General features: G+C 37.3%; 1 protein-coding gene across 5 annotated transcripts in view; it reads left to right on the top strand.

The window, feature by feature from the left end:
• The window catches only part of ralgps1 (Ral GEF with PH domain and SH3 binding motif 1), a 150,774-nt gene that overhangs the window by 4,022 nt on the left and 121,549 nt on the right, over nt 1–25,203 (top strand). For 4 of the 5 annotated variants that reach the window (XM_047155519.2, XM_047155521.2, XM_047155523.1 and 1 more), the window contains one exon: nt 23,842–23,972. In XM_047155519.2, the coding sequence (XP_047011475.1) occupies nt 23,919–23,972 (54 nt within the window). In that variant the 5' untranslated portion in view covers nt 23,842–23,918. Of the gene's footprint in view, nt 1–2,859; nt 3,041–23,841; nt 23,973–25,203 lie in introns of all 5 variants that reach the window. The other variant, XM_047155520.1, reaches the window with a different exon arrangement.

Genomic DNA, 25,203 nt, shown 5'->3' with positions numbered 1-25,203 from the left:
TATCCTTGAAACATGTTTTATTAGACTGTACTGGTCTTAACCACATGCGAAAGCTTTTTTGTTCAGTCATCACTTGAAGAAATTTTTAACAAAGTCAAACCTAATGCAGTTTTAGAGTTTTTAGGAAAAATGGATTTTAAAAACTTAGAGTTCCTTACACATCTCTCGCCATGGGAATAGCCACAGAAGCTGGCATGGTGTTAAAAAAAACGAACAAAACAAACCCGTAAGACATTTGTTCATGTTCAGAACACAAATGAAGACATTTTAATGAAACCTGGTAGGTTTCTGTCTCACTGTTTACAGTCCAAGTGACCAAAACTTTCAAGCTCCAAAAGGTTTATAAAAGTGTCCTAAAAGTAATCCATGTGACTCCAGTGGTTTAATCCCAATTTTGTGAAGTATTATGAATGCTTTGTTTGTGCAAATAAACTAAAACATTATTTATTTAAAATATCTTCTCTTCCACATAGATACTCCTCTATGTCAAAATCTGCAGACATCTTTGTTACAAAGATTGTTCTGTGTGAACAGAAACAGTGCAACGCTTCTGGGTCCTAATGTATCGTGAGAACGTCCACTTGAAAGTTTTGGTTACTTGGACTGTAACTGGAGGGAGAGAAATCTCCCAGGTTTCATTAAAATGTATTCATTTGTGTTCCATAGCTGAATGAAGGTCTTATTTGTTTGGAAAGACTTGAGCTTGAGTAATTGATGACAGAATAATTTTTTTTGGGGGGGTGAACTATCCCTTTAAGATCAGGACTGCCTCATTAACAGGCCAATCAAAGTTATTACTTCAATAGTGCACATCCAAACCAGTTTGTGCACAAACCCAGTGGAGATCAGTAACAGGCTTTATACCCTCTGTCCCAATCTGTATACCGCAGAGATGAGTTATAACGAGCAATTTGCAGCAGCATTTTGAGCCCTCTACAGCAGGGTTCCTCATCTCCATTCCTGGAGACTCACAGCCCTGCAGAGTTTCAAGTTCTCTCAATAGTCCTTATCTAACCATAGGGAGGTCTTGATAATTAGCCTATTAGTTTAATCAGATGGGTTTGTGAGCAGGGAAAACTTAAAACTCTACAAGGCAATGGCCTTCCAGGACTGGAAGTGACCTGTGCTCTGTCTGAGATGTACTAAGCTTTAGCTTATATTGAACAACTGTACAAACAAAGATTTATATTAATGTATTCTTTCTATTAACAACTTGCACAGGGACTTGTTTGATGGATGTGCCATATAAACAAAACAAAATCCTTTTTTATTATTATTTATTTATTTATTTTTTAAACATTTTTTTCAGCAGGCTCTTCACTGTCAAGGCATTGTAACAGTTAGAGATAAAGCTGCTGTTTTCATTTTTCTGCCATGAGAAAGTCTTCAGGATTGAGGTCTTTGTGGTTTCTCAGTAATATGACAGGCTGTAGTTTTTGTTTTTAACTTATTAACAGAATCTGTCGAGGGAATGACGGTGTGTGTGTATAGAGCTGCAGCAACTAATCGATTAAAATCTATTATGAAAATCGTCTTCAACGAATCTCATTATCGATTAGTTGGTCTGCGTGTGGCACCGGGGAGATTTACTCATTACGTTACTTCTGTTCCGAAAACACTTCGGAGAGTAAATACTAAAGTTGTGTCCCAAATGAAGTTCTATACACTTAAACTATGCACTGTGCACTCTACCGTCTAGTGTGTGGATTTTAGAAAGGTAATATCATCTCAAATATAACATTAGTGTTTTTTTTACTAACTGGAAGTATAAGCCGCTTCCTAGGCGATGCCGCATGACATCATAGGCACACTAGCATTAGCAAACACCCAGAATCACCAACAATGACTTTCTTCAGTTTACTTTCTGTCAGCGTTACCTTTTATTCCCAACATGACCTTAGTCACCATCAGATGGAGGTGAAATAGTCACGTGACTGAGGAAGAAAGTGTGTATCCTCCAAGTCCTCTAAGGCAGGGGGGCATTTTAAACACTGTGGAAATCAAACTGATGCATGAGGACAAACTTATGTTTATATCCAAAATGCTCCACTGTGTGGAGTTGGGGAAACTGTAAAGCTCTCTGAGCATTTATATTGACTAGCCCAAAGTCTCATACATTGATTATCTTCCAGTACATAAACAAGTTCAGTTGTAGTTGAACAGGGTGTGGTGAGATGTGCAAAACTTTTAACACGTTTATTTTTAATGTTATGCTTCTTAAATATTGGATCATTTCATTTTAAATAATTCAAGGAAACAAGGGCAGTCTTTTTAAAAATGACATTAGTTTTGTAACATGATCAGTGAGAGCAAGTTTTGTGCTACCATGGCAAGTTACTTACTAGTTAGTACTAGGAACTGCAAGACTTAGCTATGCTTAGGTATATATATATATATATATATATTTATATTTATATTTATATATATATATATATATATATATATATTTATATATTTATATATTTATTTATATATATATTTATTTATTTATTTATTGTGGGGGGTGGGGGTTGGGGGAAAGAATTGTCATTTTACAAATATAGATATTTACAGTGCCTTGCAAATGTATTCAACCCCCTTAAGTCATCAGATTCATCTGGATTACAAATGACATTTATACAGATTGTTACAGTGTGTATTTTTTAAAATTGCTAACAAGTGTTCTCTCAATGAATTTTGACTAAGACTTTGACATTTGAAAAAAAAAAATGCTGCCTGCGTAAGTATTCAATCCTTAAGACTAGTAAGATTGGTAGAACCACCTTTTGCTGCATTAACAGCTCTAGGTCTGTTGGTACCAGCTTTGCACACTGAATGAGCGAATTATTTTTTTTTTTCTGCACCCATTTTTCCAAGCAGATTTGCTCCAAGTTCTTCAAGTTGGTTGGATATTGTTTGTTGACTTCAGTTTTCAAACAGTGCCGAGGATTCTCAGTGGGATTCAGATCAAGACTTGATTTGGCCACTGGACAGTATTCACTTTTTTGTTTTTAACCATCCCTGGATTGTTTTTGCTTTGTGACCATTATCTTGCTGAAAGGTAATGTTTCCAAACTTTATTTGTTGTTGTTGTGTGTTTTAACAGACTGATGCAGGTTTGTTTGTAATATCTCTCTGTTCTCCCTTCATTATTGATAATAAGCCCAGGGTCTGAGGATGAAGTGTCCCCAGAACATGATGTCGCCACTATATTTCATTGTAGCGATGGTTTTGAGTTATATTCTGTGTCAAGTTGGTACGACACATGCTTTGAAAGTTGTCTTGAACAAATCTTGATTTAGAGCTGCAACAACTAATCGATTATGAAAATCTTTGTCAACGAATCTCATTATCGATTAGTTGTTCTGCGCGTGGTACATTTACTCCCTACATTACTTCTGTAAGTATAAGCCATTTCCTCGTCGACAGCGCTTGACATCACACGCACGTAATGCGACACCGCTAGCTTTAGCCTCAGACTCACCGACACTGACTTTCTTCAGTTAACTGTTTCTTTCAGCGTTACCTTTTATTCCCAACATGACCTCAGTCCTCATCAGACGGAGGCGAAATAGTCACGTGACTGAGGAAGAAAGTGTGCGACCTCTAAGTCCTCTAAGGCAGAGGTGCATTTTATATTAAACACCGCTTAAAAGGTTTAATTAGGCAGGGGTGTATTTTATATTAAACACCGCTTAAAAGGTTTAATTTAATTTCTGTTTATTGTCATTATATGCTATATTTGGGCATTTGCAGTTTAAATTCTGTTCTTTATTATAACGGAAGTGATCTATTAGTAATGAGGCCCGTTGCTCCTCACGTGCGATGCAGACACAGTGATACAGAGTGTAGCGCGAGTAAGATCTGTAATGTCTTTTTAAAACACTATGATCAAAAGTAAAATAATGTCTAAAGGCAGTGAGTAACAAACCACAAGGTGCAGTGAAAGGGAGTTTTTATTATTAATTTAGGACTGTAGTTTAATTCAGTGCTTTTTGTGCATCCATAAAAAATAATGCTATCTATCTAATCTTATTTACTTGGTTTATATTTATATTTTATATATAAGTACTTATGCATTTTTTAAAAAATTTTTTATTTATTTTTTATTTTTATTTTTTAATGGATTCACAAAAAGCACAGAATTAAACTACAGTCCTAAATTAATAATATATATTCTTGTGTGTTTGTGTGTGTGTGTGTGTGTGTGTGTGTTGGGTTGGGTTCTTTTCTGTTTTGGACAAACAGTTGTGTAAAGTTTTAGTCTGAATTTATATTTGTAACACTCAGTTTGTGGATTTCATTTTAAATGAACAAAAAAAAGGCACTGAAAGTGTGCCCTGCCCCGTCCGATTAATCGATTGCGCGGATAAATAAATAAATTTAATCGCCCAACTAATCGATTATGAAAATAATCATTAGTTGCAGCCCTAATATTTATCATTTGTTATTCAAACACAGTTGAGAAATTCCAAGAGCATTGATTACTTTTTGCAAGCCACTGTAAATATCAGAACACCATAAATGGGACATTGATATCAATCAGTATGAAAAAGATTTTACTGTCAAGAATCTGTCTGCATGTCTGTGTAATATAGAGGTCTTATTATTCCATTGCAGGGCTGTAATGACACTATCTGTATCAGTATCTGAATCTGTTTAGTGCTTTAAATATCCGTATTTGTCTGTCGGATCCCACTCCTGATGCACAACCTGATATCTCAACCTGTGAAGCTTTCTGGCAAACTTCCTAAAAAAACAAACAACAACAACAAAAAAACACTACAAGAATAGCGGACCTGAATGTATCTTTATTTGGGTCTTTTTAAGAACACGTTGTCTGCTTGATCCGAATAAGATATTTGTTTTCAGTTGTATCTATAGTCCACTGATCATGTGTGATGTGAATTAGCGTTTTATTTATTTCTCACGGTGTTGAACAAGCGTAAAGGGCAAAACATATTTCTATGAATAAAATGCATCTGAAAAACCGTGGAGGTCAGACTGAGCTGCTGCGGGAAAAGTGCACGATCCAGGTTGTCCAAAACATGAGACCGTTTTATATTAAGCGCTTCACACAGACTCAGGAGTGTATTAACGTGGCTTGTCGTGTCGAATGGTGCAAAAGATGTGTGTGCTGTTTACTGTGTTCCAGACACCTTATCTTCAGCACAGAAATTAGATTTTTATGTTTTTCCTTATCTGTAAATGTTGGAAATTCATGCCAGTATTTCCATTTTACATAAAGGCTTGTCCTGACAGCAAGCAAGTTTCCATTAAACTTCACCGAATGAGTGTGAGTCCACGCATGTGCATCAATCAAACAGTGTGCAATAGAAAGGAAGCGCAATAACGCAATAAAATATTCATTTTGATTAAATATGTTCTTTGATGTTATATTAAGAAATAAAAGTAATTGTTTTTTTGGGGGGTGTTTTGAAAGCAATAACTGTAATGGGTTATAACATGTAACTGTATATAAATGTAAGAAGTGTCATACATTTCCGAATAAAGTAACACGTTACTGTGTTCAAATGAGTGAATGTCTGTGTTACTGCAGAACTTTCACCCTCTTACCAGTTAACACTTAGTTTGTGCTTTTGTTTTTCTTTTCTTTTTTTTAACATTTTTAATATAGTGATTTAACTTCTGTTTTAAAGGTTGTGAACAATCAGTTGTTGTGGGGTGTTTTTTTTTTGTTTGTTTTTTTTTCAAAATATAATGTTAATATTTTTTTTTAAAATCCTTTGCACAATGTATAGCATAGGCCACATAGATACTTTTAATACCTTTTTCATAGCCTTCAGTTTGCTCAATGTTTGAAGGACAGTATTGGGCAGAATGTAAAATAAAAAAAAATGGGGGAAAAAAATGCAGAAAATAATAACTGGCCTTTTAATCCAACTAATCAATAATTTGAAGAAGTAATCGATAGATTTATGGATTTACCAAAAATACTCGTTAGTTGCAGCCCTATCATGTACTGTGCTCATGTTGAGTATAAGTGTAATGTTGCTGTTGGTTGGTGCAGACTTCACTGCCTCCAGTGTGGCAAAAGAATAAGTCTATGAATGCATGGAGCTCTTTGTGTTGCTACAGAACCCATGGATTTCTCAGTGGTTGGTGTTCAAGCGGAGCTTGTCTTTTGTGATGAAAAGAGACATTGATCTGAATGAAACCTAATCACATACAGGTCACCATAGCTCTTATTTATAGAACATTCGGAGTTTATCAGGGCAAATGTCACTTTAGAAATTCTGGAAAAAGGCATTACTTTTTCTGTTTGTTTCTTTTGTTGTAACTCCAAATTAACAAAGTCCTAAGCATTGAGCTCCAGAATTGATGCATTTCAAATTTCATTGCACAGATCAATATACAGTATCTCACAAAAGTGAGCACACACCTCACATTTGTATAAATATTTGATTATATCTTTTCATGTAACACCACTGAAGAAATGACACTTTGCTACAATGTAAAGTAGTGAGTGTACAGCTTGTGTAACAGTGTAAATTTGCTGTCCCCTCAAAATAACTCAACACACAGCCATTAATGTCTAAACTGCTGACAACAAAAGTGAGTACACTCCTAAGTGAAAATGTCCAAATTGGGCCCAATTAGCCATTTTCCCTCCCTGTTGTCATGTGACTTGTTATTGTTACAAGGTCTCAGCTGAAAAGGGAAGCAGGTGTGTTAAATTTGCTGTCATCGCTCTCACGCTCCCTCATACTGGTCATTGGAAGTTCAACATGGCTCCTCATGGTTAAGAACTCTGTGAGAATCTGAAAAAAAGAATTGTTGCTAGGAATGCACCGAAATGAAAATTCTTGGCCGAAGCCGAATATAATGAAAAACTTGGCCGAAGGCCGAACACGTGGTTTTTTTTTTTTTTTTTTTTTCCCCCCCATTTATTTTTCCATTTTTTTCACCATTGCATAAATTAGTCAAAATGTGCTTTTTACTATTTTGTCTTGCTTTTCAAAGAAAAAAATAAATTACAAAAGCTACAATTTCAAAATATTTATTTAACACTGAACATTTTTTTTTTCATTCCAGCAGGCATAGGCTACCAACAAGGCACAATATAACTTTAAATTAATAAATGAGTAAAATAAAAGTATTTTGATGTGATCATCTTTGAGCCCCCCTTGAATAGCCTTTGTTAGGCCTATAACTGACTGCTGAAAGAATGTAACACACTGTAGCCTACAACAAAAATGTGCATTAAAAAGTGCATTGACGAGTGCAAAAAAATGGTCATATTCGGTTCTATACGGCTGATTATATTGGGGATATATACCGCTCGCGTCCCTGTACACCTCGCGGAGTATTATAGTAGATATAGTATAGTTAGATACGTTGTTAATGTTATGTTCCTTGATAGATTTAGTTAGTTTAACCTGTAGATTACTTCATTTAGTCCCCGCTGGTTTTTCCGCTCCCAGTCCATAGTACTAGTTCATGTTTGTTTTGTGTTTTGACTCCTGCTTTTCCCCGTTTATGCCTGTTTGACGATCGCCCGACCCTTTGCCTGTCTTGACTACGTTTTTTGGATTACGATTTTGATTTGTCTGCCTGCCCTTAAATAAATACGTCTTTACCTGCTTCCGTACTCCTACTCCCTTACGTCTCGCGACGTGACGGAAACATGCTCCGGAACAGAAACGAAAGAAACGCACGTGTCCACAGTAAACATCCGAAGAGCACGTAGCTCGTGCATGCGCGCGCCCCCTCATCGAGGTCATGACATTTGCGCGTTTCACTTCGGTTGCTAGGCTATTTGGTTGCGTCATCAAACACGTCATTGTTCGGTCAAATTCATTCGGCTTTTTTTTGCTATTTTCGGCCGAATAATTTCGGTTGCCGAACATTTGGTGCATCCCTAATTGTTGCTCTACATAAAGATGGTCTAGGCTTTAGGAAGATTGCCAAAACCCTGACACTGATCAGCAGCACGGTGGCCAAGACCATACAGCGGTTTAACAGGACAGGTTCCACTCAGAACAGGCCTCGCCATGGTCGACCAAAGAAGTCGAGTGCACGTGCTCGGTGCCACATCCAGAGGTTGTCTTTGGGAAATAGACGTTTGAGTGCCTCCAGCATTGCTGCAGAGGTTGAAGGGGTGTGGGAATTCAGCCTGTCAGTGCTCAGACTGTACGCTGCATGCTGCATCAAATTGGTCTAAATGGCTGTCGTACCAGAAGGAAGCCTCTTCTAAAGATGATGCACGAGAAAGCCCACAAACAGTTTGCTGAAGACAAGCAGACTAAGGACATGGATTACTGGAACCATGTCCTGTGGTCTGATGAGACCAAGATAAACTTATTTGGTTCAGATGGTGTCAAGTGTGTGTGGTGGAAACCAGGTGAGGAGTACAAAGACAAGTGTGTCTTGCTTACAGTCAAGCATGGTGGTGGGAGTGTCATGGTCTGGGGCTGCATGAGTGCTGCTGGCACTGGGGAGCTACAGTTCATTGAGAGAACCATGAATGCCAACATGTACTGTGACATACTGAAGCAGAGCATGATCCCCTCCCTTCGGAGACTGGGCCGCAGGGCAGTATTCCAGCATGATAACGACCCCAAACACACTTCCAAGATGACCACTGCCTTGCTAAATAAGATGAGGGTGAAGGTGATTGACTGGCCAAGCATGTCTCCAGACCTAAACCCTGTTGAGCATCTGTGGGGCATCCTCAAATGGAAGGTGGAGGAGCACAAGGTCTCTAACATCCACCAGCTCCGTGATGTCGTCATGGAGGAGTGGAAGAGGACTCCAGTGGCAACCTGTGAAGCTCTGGTGAACTCCATGCCCAAGAGGGTTAAGGCAGTGCTGGAAAATAATGGTGGCCACACAAAATATTGACACTTTGGGCCCAATTTGGACATTTTCACTTAGGGGTGTACTCACTTTTGTTGCCAGCGGTTTAGACATTAATGGCTGTGTGTTGAGTTATTTTGAGGGGACAGCAAATTTACACTGTTACACGAGCTGTACACTCACTACTTTACATTGTAGCAAAGTGTCATTTCTTCAGTGTTGTCACATGAAAAGATATAATCAAATATTTACAAAAATGTGAGGGGTGTACTCACTTTTGTGAGATACTGTATGTAAATTTTTCTCCTGGTAAAATTAAAGATGGAAGGAAATTATTGTGACAGTACTGTAGTAATGCTGCAACAAATTATTTTTTTAATTTTATTTTTATAATTGTCAAGCATGTTTTTGATAAACCACTAATATAATAATTCCTTGTCCCAGTGACAACAACCAATTTAAAATGCAAGTGATGAATATGATCATTTTACATAGTGACAACAAAACCTTGGGTTGTGTTTGTCTCTTTTATCAAGTACATCAGTGTGAAAATCCATTGAGAGTCTGTGCTGAAGGGAAGAACCTTCCCCCATTCCATCATGAAATACTCGAGCCTCTTGCAACTGATTGTGTCGATGACTGGCCCATCATATAGCCAATGAAATTCTGAAAAGAATGATGCCTAGCTTCACAGGTGTGTTTCAACTCTTCAATGTAAAAGTCCCTGTGTAAAGCTGTGTAACCAGTGGTGAAAGTGCATAAAAGGGTGCAAAGGTTTCAGTTATGAATATACATTTTGTCGATTGCTGGATGTGAGCGATTATAATTATTAGAAAAATCAAGAGTGGTAGCCTTTTTATCCTAGGTATGTGCACATGGTTACCAAGTGCCCTTTGGAGTCTCCAAAAGGTGATCTTGTTAAAATGCATGGACCTGGCCTTAGAAAAACGTGTAAAATATTAGTTTTATTTGGTATTGTTATCAAATTTGAACTTGGACCAGGAAAAGCTTCATCCTTTGGTCCAATTGTGTTTCCCAGCTAATAGCTCCCAGCTGTAGTAATCTGCAGGCATCTGTATGCAAAAAATAAAAAATCAGGTGGGGGGAAACCCTTCTTTTTCATTGTGTTCAAAGTTTGATTTACTCAATACCAGTAGCATTTACAGTGATCCTCTCTTATATTTGATATAGTTCATCTGTAATGTGTCATGCTTCAGAAATAAAGACTGCAGAAGAGAGAGGAAAAAGTGCTCACCACATTCATTTTTCCCCAACTACAGGTGTGCATTGGAACTTGCAGGCAGGAATGGTATGAATTTTGTGCTGCAAAGAAAGGCCACATTCATTACCCTAGGAGCATATTGGATGAGGCAGGTTGCTCACATGGTACTGCATGATGCATTCATTCACACATCTTGAGGAACTAGGGGTTTTCATAAGACTTCCGGCGTGGTGGCAATTACCCATTACCATATTTGTAAAGGAAAGCTGGCAACACTTTCTGTACTTGTTGTCAAAAGTCATTTTACCAAATAACTAATGAAAATGAGATCTGATGAAAATATACTGTATATGGATTACCTTAACTTGTACAAATGGGTAGAATAAAAGTTGAAATACATATGTAATTATTTTGAAAATGCAGCACAAGGACAGAGATGGACTGAGGATTTCTTGAACTGCAACTGTTCATGCATAACATCTTTTTTTGAAGCAGTCAGCACCTACTTTACATAATAGGTAATCATATGGAGTAGACAGTGTTTTTCAGAAATGTCCTGAGCTGCTTTTGGGACACACTGAGCATTTTGGAACAACATTATTATATGATAAAAAGCTCTGACCATCGGTTTGCATCAGAAAAAGGCGTTACGTATAAACACAGCCCAACTTACAGCTAGCCTAACCTAGCCTCCAAGCCAAGTTAGTTCAAAGTATGTAACGTTAACTAAGTAGTTTCACTGTCTAATGTAACTTAATTTAGTGCATATGTATGTAAGTTAGCTAGGTTAGCAATTTCTTTAGTTGTAACATAGGCTACATTATTTATGTCCTTTCTCTATCTGCTGTCACTATTGTTAACATCCACAAGAATTGCTCCCTAACAAAAAAAAAGTTTATACTTCATTTATTCTTTATTGAAGCTTACCTTATCGATGGTTTGTAACTTGCTTATCTGAGTTGACTATACAGAGAAATATCCGATCAGCTGTTTGATAAGCTTGGCGATGAGCATCTGTCACACCAATCATACTGACGTTCGTACAATCACTGATTGTTGATTGGCAGGTCATTCCTGTTGCCAGCTTACTTTTCCGCTTGAGATCAAGCCACATCTGTGTTATTTTTTTCAGCGCATAGAACTCTCACCACTGTTTTTATGTTCATTCTGATATGTCGCCTAAATGCCTTTTTACGTTCATTCGGCTTAAGGCACTCAGCGAAGTGGTAGGGAAAACCTATATTGCTTTATCCTGGTCAGGGTCACTATAAATGCCTTAAATTACTAATTAATTGAATTAATTGACATAGGTTTACATTTTGTGAAATATTTCCCATTAAGTTCAGTAAAAAAACAAACAAACATTACAGGCAGGTATAAACAAAAATAATTCAACTGCAAAAGTTGGTGAAATTAGTCAAGAGGGTCTGTGTGGATAGGTTGGAGTGGGAAAATGAAACATGTGACTACATGTTAAATTTTAATGTAAGCTAATCAAAGCAAGCATGCAATATGAATTATATTCTGCACAGATATATCCTATGTTGCATACTAATTGTTGGTTAAGACTGTAAAATTCATGATCGATTTGGTCTTGGAGATGAATTGAATGCATGGAAATTTGCACTCACTGCTGTTGTGATTGTGTACATTAATTCTTAAACCATAAGCACAGAACTGGAGAAGATGGCAGATATGCAGCTAGCAAGATTATTAGAATTAAAGTATAAATCAAGATAGAGTACTGGTTCAACAATGAATGCAGTAGTTTCTAAGTTTTTCTTCTGAACAGAGGGAGGCGCCAGTGGATAATGCAAAAAAAGATTCACATATTGCTCCTAATCCAGCTGTTGCACATCAGGATTTTAGCCTTTTCCAGTGAGCTCTCCATACTGATGTGCTGGAATTCTTTGATTAAGATAAACAATCAGCAAATTGCTTGAATATGATTCTGTTAGCTTAGTGTATCTGGGTCTGTTTAAAAAAAAATAAATAAATAAAAAAAAGGTCAACAAATGCTAAAGTTGAATTAAACGTTCTGTTCAATCCTTATGCTAATGCTTCCTGCACAATCCTGCCCTTGCTAAAGGTTGTCTAGGTTGACTTTGTTCCCCTTCCTTGCAATGTGTGTACGTGGCAAAACCACAATCCAAGTTTACCATGGCAAAACAAGAACACTCAAAAGGACAGTAAAATATAGAACAGACAAACCAATCTATAATGTAATCCTAAAAACAGACAATTTCAAAAATTTCAAATGAAAATTTACCTTTTTGTATCTTTTAAAATAAATTTATATTGTAGTGACGAGATCTTCCCTGATTCTATTCAGTTCATCACAGAACACACACATACTGCGGTAGTCAGTGTTAAATGGTGCTGGGGACGCACACTGATTACATCACTTGCCCACCCAGGCACTGCCCCTACTGTCGTTTTTGCTTTGTTATAGTAATAGAAATAATTTCATTCCGTTAGAAAACGGACGCTACAATTAAAAACTGAAAGTGTCTGCTCAATTCAGCATGAGCCAAATAAGTCAGAGGCGCAGCACAGATCAGCAGGAGTCAGATTTCATTTATCGAGTGACGAGAGTGAGGCAAGCTGACTGACAAGACGATGGCGGAAGATTTGGATTTCAAAGTGAAATGTAAAAGCGCCTGTTTAGCAGTATTTTGGATTCATTGTTGTTGTGTTTTTCATTAAGAATAATAATGAGCCCATCGCCCCTGAATTGCTGCTAAAGTAAAATGTGCATGGCCCCTTGGGCATTCATAAGCGAATTAAAAGCGGGGAGGGAAAAACGCCGATGACACCCCCGTGTTTATTTTGTGCTGATTAAAAAAAACAAACAAACAAAAAAAAAACTCTGCAGTAAAGGTGAGGGTGTGATTTGTTTATTGGTTACTACTAGGGATGTCAATTTACACAAATTCCCATGATCGATCTTCATTTAAATTAATGATTAATTAACTGATTTATCGTTAACCTAAATACCGCAAGATGTATCTACTGCTGTGTCATATAGCCACCGGCATGACAGGGTGTGAGTTTCACTCCAAACACCAGCTTCCTCACCCAATTGAATTTTCTATTTATTTATTTATTTATTTATTTAAACTCTAAATAATAGGCTAGTAGGACTGTAAAATGAATTGATGTGATTATGATCATTTGATAAAATGGCTTATTTAATAATGAAATATAATGACTGTAATATACAGTGGGGGGGAATAAGTATTTAATGTGTCAACATTTTTCAGTAAATATATTTCCAATGAGGTTATTCACATGAGATTTTCACCAGATTTTTGTATTAACTCAATAAATCCAAACATTAAGGTCCATATATCAAGTTTTGTAATAAAGGAGAATGGAGCTGGGGGGGGGAAGACACGCTAGGTGAAATTTATTTAATACTTGGTGGAGTAGCCTTTGTTTGTAATTACAGCTTCAAGACGCTTCCTGTATGAAGAAATTAATCAGCAACAGTATTCATGTGTGATTTTAGCCCATTCATCTAAACAAATTGTCTTTAAATCTTGTTCAATTGGATTCAAGTCAGGTGATTGACTGGGCCATTCTAATACCTTGAATTTATTTATTTTTTTTATTTCCTTCTGAGAGTTATTGAGAGTTTCCTTTGCTGTATGCTTTGGATCGTTATCCTGCTGGAAGGTCCACCCTCGTCTCATCTTCATGATCCTGGTGGATGGCAGCAGATTCTTCTCAAGAATCTCCCGGTAAAGGGTTCCATTCATCGGTCCTTCAGTTATATGAAGTCTGCCAGTACCGTGCAATGAAAAACAGCCCCACACCATGACGCTTCCACCTCCAAACTTCACTGTTGGTATAGTGTTTGTAGACTGATGTGCAGTGCCATTTCTTCTCCAAACATGGTGTGTAGTATGACAGCCAAAAATTTTGCTCTCGTCTGACCAGACTAACCTCTCCTAGTATTTCATAGGCTTGACCAAATAAGTTGTAGCAAACATTAAACGAGCTGCGACATGCCATTTCTTTAGTAATGGAGTCTTGCAGAGTGAGCGTGAGCAGTGGAGTGCATTGCCTATTGTTTTCTCTGTGACGATGGCACCTGCTGCCTCCAAGTGTTTCTGGAGCTCTTTCCGAGTGGTCCTTGGCTCTTCTGAGTATTCTTCTGACTTCCTGGTCAAAAATCTTGCGAGGAGCTCCTGTGCAGGGCCAGTTGATGACGGAGTGATGTTGCTTCCACTTGCGGATAATGACCCCAATGGTGCTTACTGGAGGATTCAGTTTTTTTAAATACGTCTGTATCCCGATTCCTTCAATATGTTTTGCAACATTAAGGTTTTGAAGGTCTTGGGAGAGCTTTTTGCCTTTACCCATTATGAGATTTTTCTTGTGTGACACCTTGATAATGAAAAGCCTTTTTATAAACCATCAATTTACTAACCCAGCTGATATTTATTTGCACAGATAGGAGGTATAATTACTTATGGATTTCAACTTGATCCTTACCTTGCCTTGGAGAACTGCTTTTTCAACACTGCGTGTTCAATACTTTTTTCCTCTGTCATTCCACTTTGCTACACAACTTTATTTATGGACTTTAATGTTGTGAATTCTTTATATTTCCAGATTTCTTGAGGTAATACTGATGACTTGTGAAAATTTTGTGAGTAGCCTCATTGGAAATATGTTTACTGAAAAAAATGTTGATGTGTTCAATACTTATTTGCTAACTAAGATGCGCACTCTGGCAACAGAGTGAATGTGAGCCTATTCATATTGCACGCGTTCATGTGAGCAAACAGGTTGTTTTGTTATTATAAGTGGGTTGTTTTTCTTCCCAAATGCATATTGGATATTGTACATATTACAGAAAATTCTGAGAATGTGAAAGTGTATTTTCATGAATGTCCATAACCTGTTATAGGCCTACACCATTTAGTTATTACTTCGGCGGTCCTGCTTGAAGTTCAGACTTTCATACCTCACATGAATAACATTTCATTATTTATATATCACATGTTCAGAAGCTAAACTTATCCGTTAGATGACATGCTGATCCATTTCGGAATCCATTCTTGACTGAATGTTGTAGTCTGGCTGAATGAAATTTCATAACTCTTGAAAACCATGTTGTCTATCGGTGTCCTCGAAGGTGATGCATTATGGGATGAAATTAGTCTAAAAACTATTAACAAATGTATGCACAATTATACAAGAACTTGATAAATGTTGCAAATGCATCGTACTGTCCACAAACAAATGCCTTACAATTTGAGTCTGTGAAATTCGGCATTACATGAATGTGCAACTATTTTTACATATGGAAACATTTGTGAATACAAATGTTCTATTTTGTATTAATGTATCATAATTTGTGCATACAACAAGAAAGATGTGCATTTGTGGATCAGGTGACACATGCATTCATTTACTGCTTTTCTGAGTCTATCCTGTTTGGTTCATTTCTATTTTGAGACTGACTTTCTGCGGTTTTCTTGCACAATCCACACACGAATATCTCCCTGATCCACACACACCTGTGCCTAAGAAAAGCAGCTACCATGAGATGGCAGTATCCACTTTAGTTGGCTGCACGTGCCTACTTGTGCTTGATTTGCGAGCAAGTGCTACTGGATGTTTTTTGGCATCCTCCCAAAGAACCTCAGATACGTCTATTAAAATGGCTAATACTAATTTAAACCAGCAAGCTGGATGGGTAAGTACAGCCAATTTGAACTATGTAACAATCTTCAATCTTACTTGTATATCTAGTCAAAATAAAAAGAAAAAACAATTACGTGTTACCTTTGACTTATCAGAATTTGTATCAGACTGATCAGGTAGGATTGTATACATTCTATATGTAACTTAATAGTGATTTATTTTATTTAGACAATACTTATGAACAGTCTGAACTAGTCATTCCCCTGATCGGAGTTGAATCTAAGCTTTGGAGTTGATTCTAGATTCACAACGACTCTAAATTGAAGAATTGATTATTTTTTAAATCAACTCCCAGTCATAGTAACACCTTCAGAAAGAATCAGTGCTGATGCCAGTAGAGGTCGACCGACAGTGGATTTTACAGCTGGTATTTTACACTCAAAGTAAAATATTGCTTAACTTTATTACAAAAATAAACAGTACTGACTGAATCATGAAAATGTACTATACTTTTTAAAATGGGGGGGGGGCATCTAAAATAAAGGAAATCACAGGGCACCATGCACACATTTGTAGTGAAAAGTTTACTCCATGATTAAATCATTTCTCTACTCTGACATTGGGTCAAGGCCTATTGATGTGGCTGGAGCATTGTAGGCAATGGGTTCAGTATATTTTTTTATTAGATATGCATGCAAGGGGGTGAGAAGACATATTTAGAACAGATGTTGGCTTTACTGAGTCAAACCTTTCACTCTCTTGTTATGTAATAGACCCAACTAGATTCCAGGAAGTGCCTCTGTATCTAAAATGAGCAACCGAAGCAGTGACACCTGGCAACTAGACATCATTGCAAATATAAAATACTTGTATATCCACATGCATGAGACTTCTGATATGACTGCTAATGGGAGGTTTTTGTTATTGTGGTTTCATTTACAGCATTTCATTTCACACCACACAGGAGAACCTGTGTTTGAGGAGATGCAGGATTGTTGCACACTTGTCTACTGGTATTAGATTTATCACAGTATAAGACTCTTTTTAATCATTGCAATATTATATGGTAGACAGACCCAGACGTTTCTACACTAAATGGCTGCCTACTATAACATTTAGTTTATGTAAGAAATGAATCATAATTGGGCATGGTGTTGTGAGAAAATAATCAACAGCATAGGGCCACCTCCAAGTTGTTGACAGGGTGAAGGGGGTTGTTAGTTGGTAGGGGACTGTTGATTGGGGATATGGGGTTGTTGGTTGTTAATAGTTGGTAGGGGCTTGTTGATTGTTGACAGGGGGTATGGAATTTTTGGCCGGTGATGGGAGTTGATGTTGGGTGTTAATGGGCTGTTGGTAGGGGGTAGCGTGTTGGTGATTATGCGGGGGGGATTTGGGGGTTGTAGGGGTTATTGATGGCTGGCAGGGGGCTGCTGTTGATGGAGCATGGGGGATTTTGTTAGGTGATGGGGGGGCTGTTGATGAGAAGAGCTCTACAGTGTGACTATTTCACTTGCATTTGCGATTGAAAAGTACTTTTGTGCGACTGTGAAAAAATATTTAGGCACCCCTGTGGAAGTGACCTGTTCGGAGTTGTATAATACAATTGGAATTAAAAACTTCAACTCCAAAATGCATCTACACCGCACACTTGGCTGCTTTCACACTGCTTTTTTGCACATCACGTTAGTCAACCGAACAAGTGTGCAAATACTACAAAGAAGCCATTATGATGAAAAGAGTAACACTGTACATCATCTGCGTTTCTCAACTTGCCAATCTCACAAACCGCCATCTTTTATTGATCACGCAAAATGACCTGAACCTGTGACTGTGACCTGCTCATGTAGCCACAGCGACACCGAGCACCAGTAAATTAATAATAATGCTAACGCTACAAGGTGAGTTTAATTCAAACTTTATTAAGTAATTCCTCACCAATCATTATGAAGAGTAGCAACTGTTCAGTCTGCAAACATACAGTACGCTGTCGCTCTCGCTTCACTAACTCTAATGGACGTGAGCGCATTCACTTCATTTAAACTCACGGTTGCCAGATATCACTAGAAAAATCAACTCCAGTTTCCATGTTTTCATTTAATCCCACAGAAAACACTATTATCAGCAGACATGGCAACACTGTACTGGGGGAACTGATATAAAACTGATAAACAAAAAAACTAAAAATGTAAAGACAGAAAATGTGCTTGATTATAAATCAATCATTTAATATAAAAATAGATATTATAATAAATTCATGAAATATAAATAAAATGAAAAATTAAATATTTAATTACTATGGGTTGCATTTAATATCAATTTGACTTTAAACTTAGTAGGCTATTTCCTTAGAAGGCTGTTAGCCTTCTTTCTCCTAATATGGATAATTTTTGTGTTGGTCTACTTTTAATTAGGTCTCTTTCTTAAGATATTTAAAAATAAATATTTTATGCTCATCACTTACCCAACAGTATTTCTCATTGCTATTATTTGAATTAAATTAACAGTGACTATGAGCAGAGAGCTTACATTTAACTGTGTATGATAAACCTCCTGATTAAAGTTTAAACAACAAAAAAAAATTGGTATGTGGATCGGTTTTGGTTGATCAAGATGACAAGAAATTGGTATCGGCTGTAAAAATCTTGATCGACGCATTGGTAATGATCACCATTAAACTAAAGCACTTTGCATCTTACGGGTAAATGAACTCACTCAATCACATCCTATATGAGATTATTCAGATTTATACACAATATACGCAGAGCGGTTCGAGAATTGGCTCCAGCCCAGAACCATGACAGTAGAAAATGGCTAATAGTGTAGCTTTAAATATATTTAAGAGGAGCAGACTTCAAAGACTGAACATTTGAGGTTTATTGTATTTGTTTACAAGATGGAACAGGTTAACGGTTGTTGTTTTTTGCATGCTATGTTCCTAAATTCTGTCATGATTGACAAGCTCAAGTTTTCTCTTGCCTACTTGTTATATTGTGGCACATTAACATTACCATCTCTGTTAAAACAAACAAAAAACCTAAACTTAAACAGTGCTCCTAAACTTTTGACTGTGCTCCTAAAAGAAATTGTTACCAAAGAGCCCTGATAAGGGATAGGTTGTTAATGGGGAATGGGGGTTGTTAGTTGTTGATTGGTGGGTAGGGGGTGGTGATGTGGCCCAACACAAAGCACAAATATTTTTTTCCAATAACCGTGCATCCTGAAATATTTTATTCCCCTAATGCCACATCAGTTAGACAACACAATTTTTAGTCTGTGACTTCATGAACTGGCATGAGGATATGCTTTAGATTGAGACTACAAAGCACTTCTGTACATCTCTATACATGGATTAGGGAATCTACTAAATGTTATTAAGGACGAAATGTCATTTAAGGGCTGTCTGCAAAACAAGTTAGCTCCTGTCACTTACTGTTACTTATGTTATAGCAGATATAAACAGCCTAATTTTTCTCTGTTTTGAAATTAATAATACAAAAACTGCAGCATGCAGAGAAACTGCAATTCCCTCCATCTTGAAGTCTTCTGCTGGCTCAAATTTAGCCTGTTACCCAAAAACACTTAAAATTCAACATAGAAGCCAATACTCACATCTACCTCTGAGCCCAGTTGGAGATAGAAAAAAAAGACACCAGCCATGAGGTGAGAAGAAGCAAGGGTCCAGCATTATTGGTTCCGTTCCACCACACGAGATCCACACCGATGAGAATTCTCAGAAGTGATCTGATACCCTGAGCTTAAGCTCCAGTATTTATACTGTATTTACACAGTAACTAACACATAGAATCAAAACCAAGGGATTTCCAATAACCCAGAAAATCAAAACCAAGGGATTTCTAATAACCCCGAGAATCAAAACCAAGGGATTTGAATAACCCGTAAAATCCAAAGTGGAGAGACCAAACAATCTAGAGTGACCTCGGTCTTACTATTATCTCGCGGGGGGGCAGCTTGATTCAGCTACCCTTATGGCTCCTCATGGTTCTCTCTTAAAATTAAGGCCTTCCTTGTGAGCCTGCATTTCTAGTTTATAATTTATTTGCATATTTGCATATTTGCTCTATATCTCTATTTTATATATAGTTATACTGCTTGAAAAACATAACATAATACCATTATATTACCCTTCTACTGTCCTACATATCCTGTTATTCTGTTTTTTATAAAGAGTATATATATTATTATTATAAGATATTACCCTTATAATATCTTAATATTCCTTTTTATTATTCTTATAAAATTATAGTAGTGTGTGTGTGTGTGTGTGTGTGTGTGTGTGTGTGTTTTAGCACTCCTCAGCTCGTATACTTTTTGACTTTTTTGACTAATAAACCATAGTGTATTACTCTTAAAGATCTAAGATCTTTAAAGTGTGAATCCAAATCAATATTCAATATCAGTCAATATCCGCCTCACACCGCTTCTGTGTGTGTATTGGTGCCCGTCTTTTCTTCTTCTCCCCTTTACTTGGTACTAGGTCTCCCTCATGTTTATTTCATGTCATTTTTATCCACAACACTTCCCATGTTGAAAAACTTAGTTACAGCATTACCCCTGACACTTAAAAAGTGCTGACACTGGAAACTGAGTCCAGAAAATGCTAAATAAACATCTCCTTACAGAAAACTCCATTACATACATTTTTTTAATACCGTTCAAGTTCAAAAACATATTGGAGTGAGCATATTAATATAAACATTTGACACAAAGACTGACACAAAAAATTCTGAGAAATCTATATTTAGGTTTCTGGATCTGTAGCACAAAGACTGTGTCTTTGTTGTTGTGTGGTGTTTGCTTTCTGTGCAATTGCAAACCAAATCATTGTTCACATTTTACATCAAAAAGGATATTTGAGGATGATGAAGAGATCATTTGCACAGTAGATAGGATAATGGAAATATGAGATTTTATGGTTTCCCAGTTCCCAATACAACTAATCCAAATCACTGGCTCATTAGCTAGCCCTTGATGCACTTAATCAGTTACTATGTTTACATGGACAGCAATAATCTAATTATTGATCTTATTCTGAATAAGACAATATTCTGATTAAGGTGTTTACATGAGTTGCTTTTAGAATATTCCTTTCATGTTCCCGTTTAACATGATATAGGACCTGGATCGATTAATGGCACGCGTCATTACGTCCCCACACCACACCGTCCAATGTTACTTCCACAATTTCTCCTGTCCACATGCTGTTCATCTTCGTTATGGTAGCATATACAGCTTTGGGTGTTTCATTTTTCATTTTTACGAAAGCTTCAAGTGCAGATCATTTGTCTATACGTGCAAATGGACAACTGCTTGAAGCCATGGGCTGTAAATGTACTGAGTGTCTTAGTGCAGGAAAACATGAACTTGGGCAGGGGAGTGAGTAGCTGAATTGCTGAATGTAGGCCACATGAATCATGAGGAGAGAGGCTCTTACACTGGATATGTTGAGCATTACACACTTGACACAGTTGTAGAAATGTCAGTTTTAGAAATCTAATCTACTTTTTCATTATAATTGCATTTTGCAAGAAAATTTTTATGTAAAAACAGCATTGTGTGCATACTTTTAAGACTAACACAGTAAGCATTGCCTATGTATACTGGTAACTGTTTGCCCCCAATACACTATACTATATACAGTTATGAGAAAAATAAAGTACACCCTCCTTTATGGTTTTTATCACTGCTTAAATCTACCATGCGATTGTTTGGCCTGGGTTTGATTCCCAGTCAGGGATCCAACCCTAGCCACTGGAGATTTGCATGAGTCAATGCACTCTCAGTGCCAGGCCCCAGGCCAGGAAAATGGGAAGTGTTGCATCAGGAAGGGCATCTGGTATAAAACTTGTGCCAGAATCAAAATATGCTGATCTGCTGTGGCGACCCCAAGTGGGACCAACCAAAAGAAGAAAATAGAAACATTTATCATGGCCTAAATAACAAAGTAACAAATTAACAAATAATAGAACAAGCAACCTCAGGTGACAGTAAAAAACTGAAATGATTCAGTATGTAGTAATTTTTCCCCCCAAAATAAAACAACATTCAGAAAGTAGGTAGGAGAAAAGTACACTTCCAGTGGAAGCCTAGTGGGCAAAATGTTGGACTACCAATCAGAAGGTTGTGAGTTCAAATCCCACCTCTATGTATAGCACCTGCTCAGTTAAAATGAGAGAAATGTAAGTCACTCTTGAAAAAGGCCACCTGCAAAATGGCTTAAATGTAAATGTACTAATGAAATGCACAAGATTACTTTACTTAACCATCAAGAAGAGTGACTACCTTTTATGAAAGCAGAACTTTTGACACTTTTGTGCTCTGAAGCACTCGGGTTTGTGCCTACATCATACGGCCTGACTTCAGCAATTGTTTTTGCTCATCAAGCTGGGAGGGGTTATAAGGCCACCTCCAAGCAATTTGAAATTCACCATTCTACACTGAGGAAGATTGTTTACAAATCAAGAGAATTGAAAATCCTGTCAGGAGTGGGCATCCCACCAAATTCAGTCCAATGACCGACTATTTAATGCTCAGAGATATAAAGAAAAAACTGAGAGCTGCATCATTTGACCCACAGGCCTTTATAAGTACATTTTAAATGTTTATGTTCATGACCATACAATCAGAAAGACTGAACAAGTATTGCTTTCATGGAAGGGTGGCTAGGAAAACACAGTTTCTCTCCAAAAAGAAAATGGAACAAGACTGACCAAACCACAAAAGTTCTGGAACAGTATTCTTTGGACTGATGAGACCAAGGTGGAGATGTTTGGTCCTCATGCACAGCACCATGTTTGGTGAAAATCAAACAGAGCATCACCACAAACACTTCATACAAGTTGTCAAGCATGGTGGTGGAGGGGTGATGATTTGGGCTTGTTTTGCAGCAACAGGACCTGGGGGAAACTTTCAGTCACTGAGACAATGAACTCTATACCATATCTCTATATCTATATTCTTCAGACAAATGTGAGGCTTGCATCATAAGCTGCACTGAAATTTGGTCATGCAGCAGGACCGTGATCCCAAGCACACAGTAAATCAACATCTGAATGGCTAAAGAATTTTTTTTTCTTTTTTTTTTTTTTTCTTTTAAATAGGTGTTAGAATAGCCAAGTCAAAATCCAGCCCTCAACCCCATTGGCATGCCGTGGCAGGATCTTAAGAGAACTGTGTATAAATAAATGGCCTCAAACATCAATGAACTGAAGCAATGTTTTAAATCAGTGTGGGCAAAATTTCTCCAAAATGATGTGAGAAACTGATTAACTGCTACAGAAAACATTTACTTGAAGTTATTTTTCTTTCTACATGTTACTGAATTGGGCAGGGCAGTGAGTAGCTGAATTGTTAATGAAATGTTGGTTTACTTTTGGGGGGGATATATTAACCAGATACAACAGATTTTAATGTTTTTGTTGTCATTTCAGGGTATTTGTTTGTTTATAGAAGTTGGTTAGGACCACACTATTTAGTACCTGATAAATAAATAACCTAGAGTTGAAGGAGGGTGTACTTTCATTTTCCGATGACTATACACATCATACTGCCTCGGTGAAACACAAATGAGAGTCTTAACTTGAACTGCTTGCTCTTCATCATTATGCTGTGCCAAACAACTCTGGTGGTAAGATTCACTGGATTCTTTTTGATTACAATTGGACTGTATGTGATTTAATGACCCTAAACCTAGAATTATGAATATAGAATGATGCATTTTGATTGAGAACATCACAGGATCTATTCCAAAAAATAGATTCTTGAGAAATGCAGGTCGGCTCCCAATGTTCAACTAAAAGTGTCAAAAAGTCAACTTGTTCACGAACAATACAAAATATTACTAAATACAGACATTCATGTGAAGTAAATCTAACATAACTGAATTACAAAAATGACTAATGAGTACTACAAATGCACTAACATATGTTGCTATATTTATAAACGTCAGGGCAGTTGGGGGGATATATATATATATATATATATATATATATATATATATATATATATATATATATATATATATGGATATATGGATGTAATATTTTGCATACCTCCTGTGTAGTCAAAGAATACAGATAAAGTCCAACTTGTCAACTGAAGCCAAATGAGTGCAATGAAATTTCACAAAAATCTGTTTTAAGGGATGGCTGAGACGTCGTGTGTGTCAGTGACCAGCTGAGGTCTGCTGAGAGCTCGCTCTACTCATCTGGCTGAGAGCATGTACAGGAAGAATGGACTCCCTGTCAGTGTCAGCATCACCTCTGCCACCCAGGTATGTACGTGCGCACACACACACTTTATTTAACAAGTATCGTATTGTGTGTTTCCAATTATATGTAGTGATTACTATGTTTAAAACTTGTGATATCATAGATAAAATGTTTGAAGCTTAGCAGTTAAAGCAGAGTAGTAGTAGTAGTAGTGATGATGATGATGATGATGATGATCAATATTTTCTAGAGCGCCTTTAAAAGCAGGTTCTTAAAGCGCAGTAGGAAGTTATAACCAAGTTCTGTATTATTTCTATATCATAATCATGTCCTCAGGCAGCACATGCATTTAGGCACTGACATAATGAAATGTACTGTATATGTATTAGGGATGTACATTTATTTGTAATGAACAGGTAATATGTCCTAAACTGTGACTGTATTTATGGGGGAGGTCATGAAAGGTGTTTAAAAGTGAAGCCACAGTGTCTCTGAGGCCCTCTAGTGGCTGGCCTCAGTACATTTACATTTACATTTATTCACTTAGCAGATGCTTTTATCCAAAGCGACTTACAAATGAGAAAAATACAAGCAAAGCGATATATCGAGCAGAGAACAATACAAGTAGTGCTACCATACAAGATCTATTAATTGAGTTCCAGAAGAAGCAAAGTGCACAGAGTAGAGGTGGAAAGTGCAAATTTTATTTATTTATTTATTTATTTTTTTAATAAATGAGTTGGTTAGGTGTTCACGGAAGAGGTGGGTCTTTCGCTGTTTTTTGAAGATGGTGAGAGATTCTGTGGTCCAGATTGAGATTGGAAGTTCATTCCACCACTGAGGAACAGTTAGCGTGAAGGTTCTGGAAAGGGACCTTGCGCCACGCTGAGTGGGAACTACTAAACGTCCGTCGCTAATCGATCGCAGATTCCGTGAGGGAACGTAGGCCTTCAGGAGAGAGTTGAGGTAGGAGGGTGTTGTTCCTGACAAGGTCTTGTAGGTGAGCATCAAGGCCTTGAATTTGATGTGGGCAGCTACAGGAAGTCAGTGGAGGGAGAAGAAAAGGGATGTGACAGGGGTTCTCTTGGGCTGGTTGAAGACAAGGCGCACTGCAGCATTCTGAATCATCTGAAGGGATTTGATGGAGCTGGCTGGGAGGCCTGAAAGCAGTGAGTTGCAGTAGTGCAGTTTAGAGATAACAAGAGCCTGGACTAGTATCTGTGTAGCCTGTTCGGTGAGGTAGGGTCAGATTTTCTTGATGTTGTACAGGATGAACCTACAGGACCTTGCAGT

This window comes from Ictalurus punctatus, chromosome 5, assembly GCF_001660625.3.
Source record: "Ictalurus punctatus breed USDA103 chromosome 5, Coco_2.0, whole genome shotgun sequence".
In the NCBI taxonomy this organism is placed as follows: Eukaryota; Metazoa; Chordata; class Actinopteri; order Siluriformes; family Ictaluridae; genus Ictalurus; species Ictalurus punctatus.
This window is presented reverse-complemented; position numbering and strand designations above follow the sequence as displayed.